Genomic DNA, 14,930 nt, shown 5'->3' with positions numbered 1-14,930 from the left:
GGCAGATGCTTAACTGAGGTACCCAGGTGCCCCCTGAATTAACATTTTTAACATGCTGCTTGAGTGGAACTTATTTTTTTTAACTTTTTATTATGTTATGTTAGTCAACATACAGTACATCCTTAGTTTTTGATGTAGTGTTCCATGATTCATTGTTTGCATATAACACCCAGTGCTCCATGCAATATGTGTCCTCCATAATACCCATCACCAGCCTAGCCCAATCCCCCAGCCCCCTCCCCTCTGAAGCCCTCAGTTTGTTTCCCAGAGTCCATAGCCTCTCGTGGTTCAGTGGAACTTAAATTAGGATGTTTTCTTTTATATTTGACTGATTCAGTATCAAGCTCTTTCAAGCATCTGTTATACTCTTTTCATCAATTGATTAAATCTCTTCTATATTCACAGGACAAAATCAATAATTTATTAGGGCTTTAATATTGCTTCCATACAAAAGTTAATATATTTTTTATACCAAATGATGGGCAATACAAATTAAAAATTGTGAAGTGCAGAAAAGAAACATTTAAAAAATTATACTTGACCAAATCTGTTGTGCCAAATTTATCACTTTTATGAGTGAATTAAACTAAATAATATTTAAAAATATTTTATTTAGTTTTTAGAGAAGTAGAAAGTGAGAGCACAAGCAGCGACATTGGCAGAGGAAGAAAGAGAAACAGCCTTCCCACCGAGCAGGAAGCCCAATGGTGAATTCAATCCCAGGATGCTAGGATCATGACCTGAGCTGAGAGCAGATGCTAAACTGACTAAGCCACCCAGGTGCCCTGCAAAATAATATTTTTATAAAAAGAGAATACTGGTTCAACTTATTGTACTGAAGACATTCACAAAAGAGGAAAATAATTCATGTGGGCAAGTCATCTTAATGTTTATTTTATTTTCAATTTCAAATTATAAATTGTACATTCAATAACAACCTTTATTTTTATTTTGTCTTTTGTAAAGTGTATCAATCAATAGACACAGATTCCATTATTTAAATGAACAGTGATATATCCACCTAAGTTTATTGAATAAATCCTTATTGAATTTAATAGCAATTATTTTGTTTTCTTTTAAAAGGCAGTGCTGTTACATGGAATTTGCAAATATTATCTGCTTTGACATTTTGATTTAAGTCATGAAGATAGGAAATCAAAGTATTGAAACATATTTTATACTTTTTGGTCTTTTCCAATATGGTCAAATGGACGCATTCCTCTTTGTTGCCATTGTATTCCTCTTTTCAGTGGCTCTGATGGGAAATATCATACTGATCCTTCTCATTCGACTGGACACCAGACTGCACACTCCAATGTACTTTCTACTCAGTCAGCTCTCCTTTATTGACATGATATACATCTCCACCACAGTGCCCAAGATGATAACTAACTTCTTGTCAAACAATAAGACCATTACATTTTTAGGTTGTGAGATTCAAACTTTTGTGTTCCTGGCCGTTGGTGGAACTGAAGCCCTTCTTCTTGGTTTCATGTCTTATGATCGATATGTGGCCATCTGTCATCCTTTACACTATCCTGTACTCATGAGCAAGAAGATCTGTTGGTTCATGGTCACATGTACATGGTTGAGTAGTTCTATCAATGCTTTAGTACATACATTGTATGTATTTCAACTTCCATTCTGTAGGTCTCGGATCATTAACCACTTTTTCTGTGAAATTCCATCCCTTTTGCCATTGGTGTGTCAGGACACTTCCCAGTATGAGTACACAGTCCTTCTGAGTGGGCTTATTATCCTCCTGCTACCATTCATGGCCATTCTAGCATCCTATGCCCGTGTGCTTACTGTCGTGTTCCAGATGAGCTCAGGTAAAGGACAGACGAAAGCTGTCTCCACTTGCTCCTCTCACCTGATTGTGGCAAGCCTATTTTATATGACTACTCTATACACCTACACAAGGCCACACTCCTTGCATTCTCCAGAACAGGATAAGGCAGTAGCTGTGTTTTACACCATCATCACACCTCTTCTGAACCCATTTATTTATAGCCTGAGGAATAAAGAGGTGATCAGGGCCATAAGGAGAATGCTGGGGGGGTATATGTTTGTACAGAAAATATGACTTTTGGAACCCTTTATTGATTAAGATTGAACAACATAAAAATTGTGCTAGAATACTGCCTAGAATGATATAACATTCAATGTAACATTCAATAAATGTTTATTACATAAATCGATAAATGCCTTGATTCCCTTTTAGTTTCAGAAATAACTAAAATACCATTATTGGAACTAGATGAATTTTTTATATAGACCTAGAGAACGTGATTGTCAAACTTGTTTAACTTTTAAAACTATATAATTCAATCCTGCTACACCAATGTTTCCATATCAAAAATGTTTTGAATTGTCCTTGTAACACCTGAAATGCAATTCATAGAGCATATAATCTATCCAAACATATGACATCAAGAGATTCTGTAAATGAGGGGCGCCTGGGTGGCACAGCGGTTAAGCGTCTGCCTTTGGCTCAGGGCGTGATCCTGGCGTTGTGGGATCAAGCCCCACATCAGGCTCCTCACTGTGAGCCTGCTTCTTCCTCTCCCGCTCCCCCTGCTTGTGTGTTCCCTCTCTCACTGGCTGTCTCTGTCTCTGTCAAATAAATAAATAAAATCTTTAAAAAAAAGAGAGATTCTGTAAATGAGCACACAGTAACATAGAGCAAAGTATTTAGTCCATTCATTTATTTTTTCACTTAACAACTATTTTAGTACTTTAACTGTGTGTGTTGCACTGTCACAGGAACTAGTGATATAAGAGTTTTCAAAAATATAAATTGACTGAGATCCCTGATCTCATGAGGTTTACATTTCAATGTAGGAAGACTACATATAGTGTATCAGAGTAATATTTGTCATAAAAGTGAGGCAAGACATTACAATAGGGGATTTCCAATTTTATATAATATTTCCTAAAAAGGCAAACTAAGGATGTGGTATTTGGTTAAAGATTTAAAGGCAGTTAGAAAGTATGTTGAATGGATATGTGGTAGAGGAAGAAGAGAACGAGAAAGTTCTGATCAAGGAACATGCCTGGAAGAGTCAAAGAAGATCAAGGAGGAAATTAACATATTGCGGGAAAGGAGTAGATATAATGGAGTCAGAACTTGAGAAGTAAAGTAAAGCACTGTAAGATTTTGGCATTTGATCTAAGACAATAGGCAACTATTTCAGGGTTTGCAGAGAGAATTGAAATGGGCCTTTGGGAAGCCATTGCAGCTGTCTAGTTCTGACAAGGAAATGTCTTGTGCCAGGATGGTAATGATAGACAAGTATGAAGTGACCAGATTCAGTAGGTTGATGTAAGGAAAACATCTGGACAAATGGAATATGAAGTGTGAGGGGATTAAATAAGTTCAGAATTAGGCTCAGATATGAGCATCTGCAGAATGGAATTACTGAAAATACAGCTGTGGAAAACCACAGCAAAAATATTTCCATTTTTGAGTCCCCTCTTCTCCTTTGATGTTGGCTCCTTTGTCCCAACTATGGTACTCATTGTTACTCATTGTGTTTGAGTAAAAGTATTCATTGACTGAACAAAGAATAACTTATTTTTTGTGTGTCCAGCTACATTTATTAAACATGTTCATAATATTGAACCATAGTTTTACATGCCCTGATAAGACAATCCTTTTATTGTATTGTGGCATTCTACCATATGAATATATCACAATAATTTTCATGTGTTGATGGATACTTTTGCTGTTGTGGATAAAACATCCATAAAACTTCCTGTACAACAATTTTTGGTGGGCATATAAAGTCAGTTTTTTGATCATATTGCTAAGAGTGAAATTGCTTGGTCATAGATTAAGTGTTTGTTTGATAGAAACAGTCAAATTGTTTTCCAAAGTGGTCTTGATAACTTGCACCTAAAGCTTCAATATGTGATGACTTCTTGGTTCCTAAATGTTCATGATAAATTAATGTATTTGTGTGCTAAAACATCTGGTGCTAAATTTAACGTTAATATAATTTGGTGGCTAATAAAATGAACACTGGTTTTCTGTCTAAGTGAGCAGTGATAGTGGCAAGAAAAATGTATTTTCTGTGAAACATTTTAGAGATTCTTTGATAATATCTTTATATCCATTGTCAATAGTCTGAATAGTAACAGTTTGCAATGGCGTGTAGAAGTATTTAGTCTTACTTCATGATACAGTGCATTCATTTGTCCATGAATGTCTCATTATAGTTAGCTTAATTGTTTATAATGTGCACTACCAAGCCAACCACTCATCCTGAGAACTAAAACAATAAAAAAGTTTGTTCTCTTTAATATTACTCCATATATTACCTCCCTACCACCCCAATTATTTTAAATACCGAGCTCGTTATTTTGTTATGTTTATAATATCTCCAAATCTATATGTAAATTTACAGAATGTTAACTTTTATTGTTTGGAGCTTTATAAAAAAATCATGCTGTGGGTCATTTTTCTGATCTCATTTTTGTCACTCAGTGGGGTTTTTTGTTTGTTTTCATTAATATAGTTGAATCTAACTCTGGACCACTTTAAACTACATACGTGTCCATTGTTTTGGTGAATATATGCTTGAGTTATTTCCAGTTTTCTGTTATTTACAAATATTGAAGTTTAAACATTGTGTTTAAATCTATCTCTAATGTTTTTCATTAAATAAGTTTTTATTAAATTTATAACTATGAGTGGAATCTCTGGTACATAGGATAAGAAAATGTTCATTATTATGGAATAATGTGAAGTGGTTTCCAAAATGGTTTCATACACAGAATATATATCTTAGTGATCAAAATATTTTTTTAAATTTCAATTGAATTTTCCTAAAATAATATTTAATTTTTAAATTGTCTTTCTTATGAGTGTAAATCATTTTTATTTTATATAAAACACATTGACATAAGTTTGCAAAACTAAATTGCAGTTATTATCAAGAAAAAATAAATCCCCATGAATCCCCACTATAATGAATGGATAATACATTTTAAAAACTTATGTTTTAAATAATTTCCACATTGATTGTGTCCAGATTTATATCTATAAACCATATTATTCTTTGAAGCAAATAACATTTTTAAGCTTGTAAATATTTTCCAACTTTTCTGAGACATTATTTAAATATGACATTATTTAAATTTAAGGTGTGTAATGTGTTGACTTTACACACATACATTGCAATATGATTTCCATAACAGCATTAGCTAACATTTCCATCGTGTCACATAACTACCATTTTTTAAGTTTTTAAATCAATTTTTTATATTTAAATTTTCTTTATTTGCATACAGTTGACACACAATATTATATTAGTTTCAGGTGTTCAATTTAGTAATTCAACTTCTTTTTTTTTTAAGATTTTATTTATTTGACAGAGAGAACACAAGCAAGGGGAGCTGCAGGCAGAGAGAGAGAGAGAGAGAGAGAGAGAGAGAGAGAAGCTGGCTCCCTGCTGAGCAAGGAGCCCAATATGGGGCTCGATCTCAGGACTCTGGTATCATGACCTGAGTGAAAGGCAGATATTTAACCAACTGAACCACACAGGCACCCCAGTATTTCAACTTCTCTATGCATTATGCTGCTATGCTCACCAGAAATGTAGCTACCATCTATCATCATATGGCACAATTACAGTATCATTGATTATAATCTTTGTGTGTACCTTTAGTCCCAAGACTTACTCATACCATAACCAAAAGACTGCATCTCTCACTCCCCTTCACCAATTATCACACAGTCATAAAAAAGGAAGAAATCTTGCCATTTGCAATAACATGAATGAACCTAGAGGGTTTTATGCTAACTGAAATAAGCCAGACTGAGAAAGACAAATACCGTATGATTTCAGTCATATGTGGGATCTAAAAAAACAAAACAAAATACAACAACAAAACCTACAGTTGAATGAGCAAACGAAGAAAATCAGACCTATAAATACAATTTCTTTGTTGAGGTGAGAAAACCTAAGATGCACACTCTTAGCAACTTCAACTATATAATACACTATTATTTTAATAATTTTATTATTTGTTGGTTGGTTTTTAAGTTTTACTTAAATTATAGTTAGCATATAGTGTAATATTGGTTTCAGGAGTAGAATTTAGTGATTTATCACTTACATGTAATACCCAGTGCTCCTCACAAGTGCCCTCCTTAATACCCATCCCCATCTAGGCCATCCCCCACTCACCTCCCCCCATCAACCCTCAGTTTGTTCTCATAGTTGAGTCTCTTATGGTCTGCCTCCCTCTTTTTTCCCCCTTCCCTATGTTCATCTGTTTCTTAAATTCCACATATGAGTGAAATCATATGGTATTTGTTTTTCTTTGACTGACTTATTTCACTTAGCATAATACCCTCTAGCTCCATCCATATTACTGCAAATAGCAAAATTTCATTCTTTTTGATGGCTGAATAATATCCCATTGCATGTATGTATCATGTCCTCTTTATTCATTCATCAGTTGATGGACATTTGGGCTCCATAATTTGGTTATTGTTGATAGTGTTTCCATAAACATTGGTGTGCATGTGCCACTTTGAATCAGCATTTTTATAGCTTTTGGGTAAATAACTTGCAGTGCAATTTCTTGGTTATAACACTATTATTAATTATGATTACCATGCTCTATATTAGATCCCAGATCTTACTCAACTTCTAATTGGAAGTTTGTACTCTTTGAACTATATCTTCCCTCTCCCCTCAATCCATGGTGTCCACCATTCTAATATCTGTTTTTGCAAATGTATCTTTTTTTAAATGAATGAAGTATATAATGAAAAAAAATATAAGGCAAATATTTTTTATATAATTGAGTTTGTTTTTAGAGAAATTTAATCACTACTAACAGCATTTTGTTTCTTTCTGGTTTTGATGATTAAAGCGTGACATAGTTATTTACTAGATATAATCAGAATATTTTTGAAAATAACTATTATGTGCTTACCATTTTACTAGGTATTGTCTTAAGTACTATGATTCACACAAAGGTAAACATTTACTGAGTAAACGGGTAACTAATATTGAATGAATTAATCCCAAACATGCAGTTACAAACACCAAGTTAATTGCAACTCCTGCATGGGAAAGATTTGGATCTCATTTTATTCTATATTGTTGCAGATGCCTTTAGGTCCCATTATCTTTCTAGGGTTTTGAGGGTACACAGAAATAACTCCTTAGACCATTGATTTTAAAAGCTGTGAGATACTCAGATATTTTGTTACTGCCATTTATGAGCTGCAGTGACAATAACACAATAACAAGGTTCCCTTGACCTTTGGCATCAAACAAGACTACTGAACTATACCACATATAAGTGATATCATGCAGTATTTCCCTTTTCTTGTCTGACTTATTTTATGTAGCATAATGCCCTCGAGGCCCATCCATATTGTTGCAAATGGCAGCATTTTTTTTATTCTTGAGGCTAAATAATATTCCTGTGTGTGTGTGTGTGTGTGTGTGCAAAAATTTGTTGATTTGCTGTTTTATTGAGTTGTAGTTGTTTATATATTTTGGATACTAACTTCTATCCAATGTATTATTTGCAAATATTTCTTCATTCTGTAGGTTTTTCTTTTTTAATTTTATTGATTATTTAATTTGCATAATTTTTTAATTTAATGTAGTCTCACTTGTTGATTTTTGCTTTTGTTGCTTTTGGTTTTGGTGTCATATCAAAAAAATACCTCATACTAATGTCAGGAAGATTTTTTCTTGCTATTTTCTAGGGTTTTTTAATGTTTTCAGATCATAAGATTTTAATCCATTTTGCTAATTTCTGTGAGTGGTGTAAGAGAGAAGTCCAAATTCATCTTTCTCCCTGTGGTTGCCCAGTTTTCCCAAAGTTCATTGATTAAATGATCCTTTCATCACTGAGTTTCCTTTAATTCAGTGTCAATTATGAATGGCTATATATGTGAGGGTTTATTTCTGAGCTCCCTATTCTGTTACATCAGTCTATATCTATTTTTATAGTAGTAGAATACTCTTGTGATTACTATAGCTTTGTCATTAGTTTCAAATCAGGAAATGTGATGCTTCTGTCTCTGTTATTCATTCTCATGATTTCTTTGGTCATTAGGAATCTTTTTTATTTCATACTAATTTTACTATTATTTTTCACATTTCTGTAAAAAATGTCATTGGAATTTTGATAGGAATTGCATTAAATTATTAGATGGCTTTGGTTAGTATGGACATTTTATTTTATTTTTATTTTTCTCAACTAACATTTTTTTTCTTTTTCTTTTTTTAAGTTTTTGGTGTAGCATTTAATGATTCATTAGGTGCATATAACACTCAGGGCTCATCACATCATGTGCCCTCCTTAATGCCCAGCACCCAGTTTCCCCATCCCCCATGGACCTCCCTTTCCACAACCCTCAGTTTGTTTCCCAGAGTCAAGAGTCTCTCATAGTTTGTCTCCCTCTCTGATTTCTTCCCCTTCAGTTTTCCATCCCTTCCCCTATTGTCCTTTGGACTATTCCTTATATTCCACATATGAGTGAAAACATCACTAGTATGGACATTTTAAAAACAATGATTTCTTCCAGGACATAAACGCAGGCTTTTTCCATTTGTTTATGTCTTCTTCTATTCTTGTTTCAGAGTCTTGTAGTTTGAACTGTCTTAAACTTATGCCTGAGTATTTTATCATTTTTGATGCTATGGTGAAGTTGTTTATTTCCTTTCCAGTTAGTCCATTGCTAGTGTATAGAAACACAACATATATTTTTATTGCTATCATATCCTGCAAATTTAATCAATTTGTTGACTAGTTCTAATATTTTTGAGTGTTTAGGATTTTCTGTATATAAGATCATATAATTTGCACATAAAGATTGATTTATTGCATACTTTCTAAATTAGATGATTTTTAAAAAATTAAAATATACTGTATCATTAGTTTCAGAGGTAGAATTTAGCTATTCATCAGTTGCATAAAAGTCCCAGTACCCATTACTTCAAGTGCCCTCTTCAATGTCCATCACCTGGTTACCCCATCCCCCACCCTCCTTCCCTTTGGCAACCCTCAGTTTGTTTCCTATGGTTAAGATGCCTTTTCTTTCTTTACGCTGTCTGATTATTCTAGCTAGAATTTCCAGTACTATGTTCAACAACAATAGTGAGAGTAGGGGCTCCTGGGTGGCTCAGTCAATTGAGCATCCAACTCTTGATTTCAGTTCAGGTCAGAACCTCAGGGTCCTGAGATTGAGCCCCCCATCAAACTCTGTGCTCAGCATGGAGTCTGCTTGAGATTTTCTCTCCCTTTCTTCTGCCTCTCCTGCTTGTGCACTCTCTCTCTCTCTAAAAATACATAAATCTTTTTAAAAATGTAAAGTTTACATATTCTATTGAAATTATCTTTTTTCTTTATTTTTTAAAGATTTTATTTATTTATTTATTTATTTATTTGAGAGAGAGAGAGAGCATGAGCAGGGGGAGGGGCAGAGGGAGAAGCAGAATCCCTGCTGAGCAGGAAGCTTGATGGGGTCTCAATCTCAGGACCCTGGGATCATAACCTGAGCCAAAGGCAGACGCTTAACTGACTGAGCCACTTAGGCACCACTTTTTTCTTTTTTTTTTTAATTGAAGTATAATTGACACACAATTTTACATTAGTCTCTGATATACAACATAGTGTTTCAACACCTTTATAATTTTATGCTATGCTCACCACAAGTGTAGCTACCATTTATCACCATACACCACTATCAAAATACCATTAACTATATTCTTTATGTTGTTCCTTTTACCTCTGTGACTTCTTTATTCTAGAAGTGGAATCCTGAACCTCCCACTCACATTCACCCATTTTGTGCATCCCTCCATTTCCCTCCTCACTGGCAACTATCAGTTTGTTCATTATACTTAGGGTCTCTTTCTGTTTTCTATTTGTTTTGTTTTGTTTTGTTTTGTTTTGTTTTAGACTCCACATATAAGTTAAATTATATGGTATTTGTCTTTGTCTGACTTATCCACTTAGCATAATGCCCTCTATATCTATCCATGTTATAATGGCTGGGTAATATTCCATTGTGTATATATACCGCGTCTTTTTTTTTTTTTTAACTTGTCCTCTCACCCACCTCCTCTCTGGTAACCACCAGTTTGTTCTCTATAGTTAAGAGTCTATTTCTTCGTTTGCATCTCTCTCTCTCTTACTTTCTCTGTTTGTTTTGTTTCTTAAATTATATACCACATTTTCTTTATCCATTCATCTATAAAGGGACACTTAGTTTGCTTCCATATCTTGGCTATTGTAAATAATGCTGCAATAAACATTGTGGTGTGTATATCTATTCTATTTTTTTCAGGTAAATTCCCAGTAGTGGAATTACTGGATGATATCGTATTTCTATTTTAATTTTCTAAGGAAACTCCATGTCTTCCACAGTGGCTGCACCAATTCACATTCTCACCAACATGAGGATTTATTTTTCTCCCCATCCTCATTAACACTTGTTATTTCTTGTCTTTTTGTTACTAGTAATTCTGACTTGTGTAAGGTAATATCTCATTGTGGTTTTGATTTACAATTGCCTGATAATTATTTATGTTGAGCAACTTTTCATGTGTATGTCTTTGGAAAAATGTTATTCGGGCCCTCTACCCATTTGAATCAGGTTATTTGTGAGGTTAATTTGGTAGTGAGTTGTAATGTTCTTTATTTATTTCAGATTTTATAAGCTGATCATTCTTAACATGTTCCTTAAATCAAAGTTAATAAACATTAAATTGTATTTAAATGATTCATATTCACATGTTGTGATGAGCACAGGGGCTTATACACAACTCATGAATCACTGAACACTACATCAAAAACTAAAGATGTACTGTGTGGTGGCTAACAACACAATAAAAATAAATTAGTTTATTAAAAAAAAAAAAAAAGAAGAGACTCGGCAATGTCCACAATCACCTCTCTGGGGAAATCATGAAGGAATCAATAAAAGAGTAACAAAAAATGTTATATGGAATTCTCAAATATTATCACTTTGATATTTCAATTTAAGCATGAAGACAAGGAATCAACATGTTGGGACAGATTTAACACTTCTTTGTCTTTTCCAATATGGTCAAAAGGACACTTTCTGTTTTCTTGCTGTCATCTTCCTCTTTTTAGTGCCTCTGATGGAGAATATCATACTGATATTTCTCATCTGATTAGATGTCAGACTCCACACTCCAGTGTATTTTCTACACGGTCATCAGCCTTCCTTCATCAACATGACATACTATTTTTTAAAGATTTATTTGTTTATTTGACACAGAGAGAGAGAGCACAAGCAAGAGAGCACAAGCAGGGGAAGTGGCAGAGGGAGAAGGAAGCTCCCTGTTGAGCAAGGAGCCCAATGCAGGGCTCAATCCCAGGACCCTGGGATCATAACTGAGCTGAAAGCAGACACTTAACCGAGTGAGCCACCCAGGAGCCCCAAAATGATATGCTTCTTCACCTATTGTGCCAATATGTTCACCAAATTTCCAAATTAATAAGACCATTAATTTTTAGGTTGTGAGATTGATATTTCTGTTTTTGTTTTGAACTGAAGCCCTCCTAGGTTTCATGTTTTATAATTGATGTGTAGCCATCTGTCATCCTTTATTTTATTATGTACTTATGAGTAAGAATATCTCTTGGTTCATGGTCACATGAACATGGATCAGGAGTTCTGTTAATGATTTAACACATGCAGCGTAGGTATTTCAACTTTGCATCTGTAGATCTTGGCTCATTGACTACTCTTTCTCTGAAATTCCATTTCTGTTATCAGTAGTATGTCAGGACACTTTCCAGTATGAGTATGTGGTGCCCCTGCGTGGCCTTATTGTTGTGTTGCTACTGCTCATGGTCATTCTTGCTACTTATGTCTGTGTGCTTACTGTGGTGTTACAGATGAGTGCAGGTGAAGGAAAGACAAAATGTATCTGCACTTCTTACCCCCAATGTCTCAAGGCTATACTATATGACAAGTGTCTTCACTACATGAGATCTCATACCTTGCATTCCCCTGCACAAGATAAGACAGTGACTGTGTTTTACACCATTTTGACACCTTTTCTAAATCCATTTATTTACAACCTGAGAAATAGGGATACCATGAAAGCCATTAGAAAACTGTCAGAATAATGTCTAGAATTATTCCTGTAAAAGTGTGAAATTTAAAACATGTTTATTAAATAATTAATTTGATAAATTACTTGATTTATTCTCATTTAAGAAATAATCAAAACACAACTCTCAGAAATATCACCATGGGTAGTATAGACATTTTAACAATATTTTTTTCCTTCCAATCCATAAACATGGAATGCCTTTCCATTGTTTTGTGTCACCTTCAGTTTCTTTCATCAATGTATTATAGTTTTCAGAGTACAAGTCTTTCACCTCTTTGGTTAGATTTATTCCTAGGTATCTTACTATTTTTGGTCCAATTTTAAATGGAATCGTTTTCTTAGTTTCTCTTCCTGCTGCTTCATTATTGGTTTATAGAAATGCGACAGATTTATCCACATTGATTTTGTGTCTTATGACTTTACTGAATTCATTTATCAGTTCTGTAGTGTTTTTGGTGAGGTCTTTTGGGTTTTCTGTATATGGTATCAAGCCATCTGAAAATAGTGAAAGTTTTACTTCTTCCTTACCAATTTGGATGGTTTTTTTTTTTTTATTTCTTTTTGTTGTCTAATTGCTGTGACTAGGTTTGCAGTACTATGTTGAATAAAGGTGGTAAGAGTGGATATTCTTGTTTTTCACCTTAGGGCAAGAGTTCTTAGTTTTGTTTTGTTTTTCCCATTGAGTATGATGATTGCTGTGGCTTTTTCATATATAGCCTTTATTATTTTGAGGTATAGTCCCTCTAAACCTACTTTGTTGAAGGTTTTTTTTATCATGAATGGATGCTGTACATTGTCAAATGATTTTTTTTTGCATCTATTGAAAAAATCATATGGCTTTTATCTTTTCTTTAATTGAGGTGATGTATCACGTTGGTCTATTTGTGAATATTGAACCACCCTTGCATCCTGGGAATGAGTCTTACTTGATTGTGGTGTATGATTTTTTTAAAATGTATTGTTGGATTCAGCTTGCTGGTATTTTGTGGAGAATGTTTGCATCTATGTTCAACAGAGATATTGTGGTTCTCCTTTTTTGTGGTATCTGGTTTTGGGGTCAAGATGCTTACAGAATGAATTTAGAAGTTTTCCTTCTTCTACTCTTTGGAATAGTTTGAGCAGAATATGCAATAACTCTCTTTCAAATGTTTGGTAGAATTTACCTGTGAAGTCATCTGCCCTGGACTTTTATTTGCTGGGAGTTTTTACTGACTCAATCCCCTTGCTGTGAATCAGAACTAGAAGGATTTTATAGGCAGAATCTGAATAAATGGGTTGATTGTCAAATTTCTTTAGCTTCTAAAGCAGTAAAAGTGACTGAGTCTAATCAGTGTTCCATACTACACGTCTTGAATCACTATATTTAAAACATAAAATGCACTGCATATGAAAGAAATTTGATCTACCAAAGAGGCAATATCAAGATAATCTCTGTAGTGACCAAAAAATTTTAAAGGGAAAAATCCATTCGTTCATACATTCATTTGTTCACTAAAATTTTATTTTTATACCTTAATGTGTGTGACACTGTGACAGTCACTGGTGATATGAGGGGAAAAATTGACAGAAATATCTGATTACATGAAATTTACATTTCAGCATGTGGAGACATTAAGTAAATTTTTTAAAAGCATGCATTTTAGAATAATTGTTATAAAATAAAGTAAGCAGGAAATTGGCATTGGAAAAACCAGAGTCTTTAATTTTAAATAAAATAGTCCGCAATATGCCATTTCTCTCAGCATAAACACAGAAACACCCAAAGGAAGCAACTCAGTGCTGACACTGGCTCCCTAACTTGCTTACACCAAGTTCCACCCCCTGCACTCTGGTAGCACTACTCTTCTCCATCAAGCTTGCTTCAGTCCCAGAGTGGTGGGCTATAGCCCCAGAAGACCAACACAAGACCCGGCCAAAGCCACATTTCAAGAAGAGAGAGTTCTTCAGGGCCTCAGTTTTGGGTGAGATGGTGTCAGGTATCATCTTATAAATAAGCCAGAGCACACCTAGGTAAAACTTGCCACATTCAGGCCAGGAACCAAACTCTATCTACACCAGGCAAGGAGAACATGTGCAGATGACTGGTCTGAAGGACAGAACAGCCAAAACACAACAGCAGAGTGCATGTCAAACACCCCAGAGACATTCCCTGAAGCACCAGGCCATGGGCAGTAAATATCCTCTTCTTCATTAGACCATTACTTCCAGGAACATGGCTTTTCTAACACAGAGAAGAAGGCAGAGACTTAGAAAAAATGCCAAGATGTAAGAATATATACCAAATGAAAGAACAAGTTAAGGGCATAGCCAGAGATTTAAGAGAAACAGATGTAAGTAACATGCCTAATGGAAAATTTAAAGCAACAATCATAAAGATACTCACTGGGCTTGGGAAAAGAATAGAAGACATCAGGGAGAACATTATGGCAGAGATAAAAGAATTAAAAGGGAATCAAACAGAAATGAATGCAATAAATTAGGTTACAAACAAGATTGAGGCAATAAAAAGCAGGCTGGACGAAGTAGAGGAATGGATTAGTGATATAGAAGACAAAATACTGAAAAATAATGAAGCTGAACAAAAGAACAATTACAGAAAACAATAACAGACATAGGGAACTCAGTGACTCCCTCAAACACAATAACATTTGTATTATAGGAGTCCTAGAAGAAGAGAGAGAAAGGGGGCAGAAAATTTATTTGAGGAATAATAACTGAAAAACTTCCTAATTTGGAGAAGGAAATAGACATCCAGCTCCAGGAGGCACAGAGAACTCCCATCAAAATCAACGAAACAGGCCA

General features: G+C 34.4%; 1 protein-coding gene across 1 annotated transcript; it reads left to right on the top strand.

The window, feature by feature from the left end:
• Positions 1 to 1,096: 1,096 nt before the first annotated feature.
• LOC123780141 (olfactory receptor 2AK2-like) lies at positions 1,097 to 2,086 on the top strand. Its single transcript, XM_087861906.1, has one exon. The coding sequence runs from the start codon at positions 1,142 to 1,144 to the stop codon at positions 2,084 to 2,086; it is 945 nt and encodes a 314-aa protein (XP_087718032.1). The 5' UTR covers positions 1,097 to 1,141.
• The last annotated feature ends 12,844 nt before the right edge of the window (positions 2,087 to 14,930 follow it).

This window comes from Ursus americanus, chromosome 5, assembly GCF_024610735.1.
Source record: "Ursus americanus isolate L20-20 chromosome 5, mUrsAme1.1.p, whole genome shotgun sequence".
Classification (NCBI taxonomy): domain Eukaryota; kingdom Metazoa; phylum Chordata; class Mammalia; order Carnivora; family Ursidae; genus Ursus; species Ursus americanus.
This window is presented reverse-complemented; position numbering and strand designations above follow the sequence as displayed.

Excerpts from the sequence above, each read along its gene's own strand:
- LOC123780141 (XM_087861906.1), top strand. The coding sequence starts at position 1,142 with ATGAAGATAGGAAATCAAAGTATTGAAACATATTTTATACTTTTTGGT.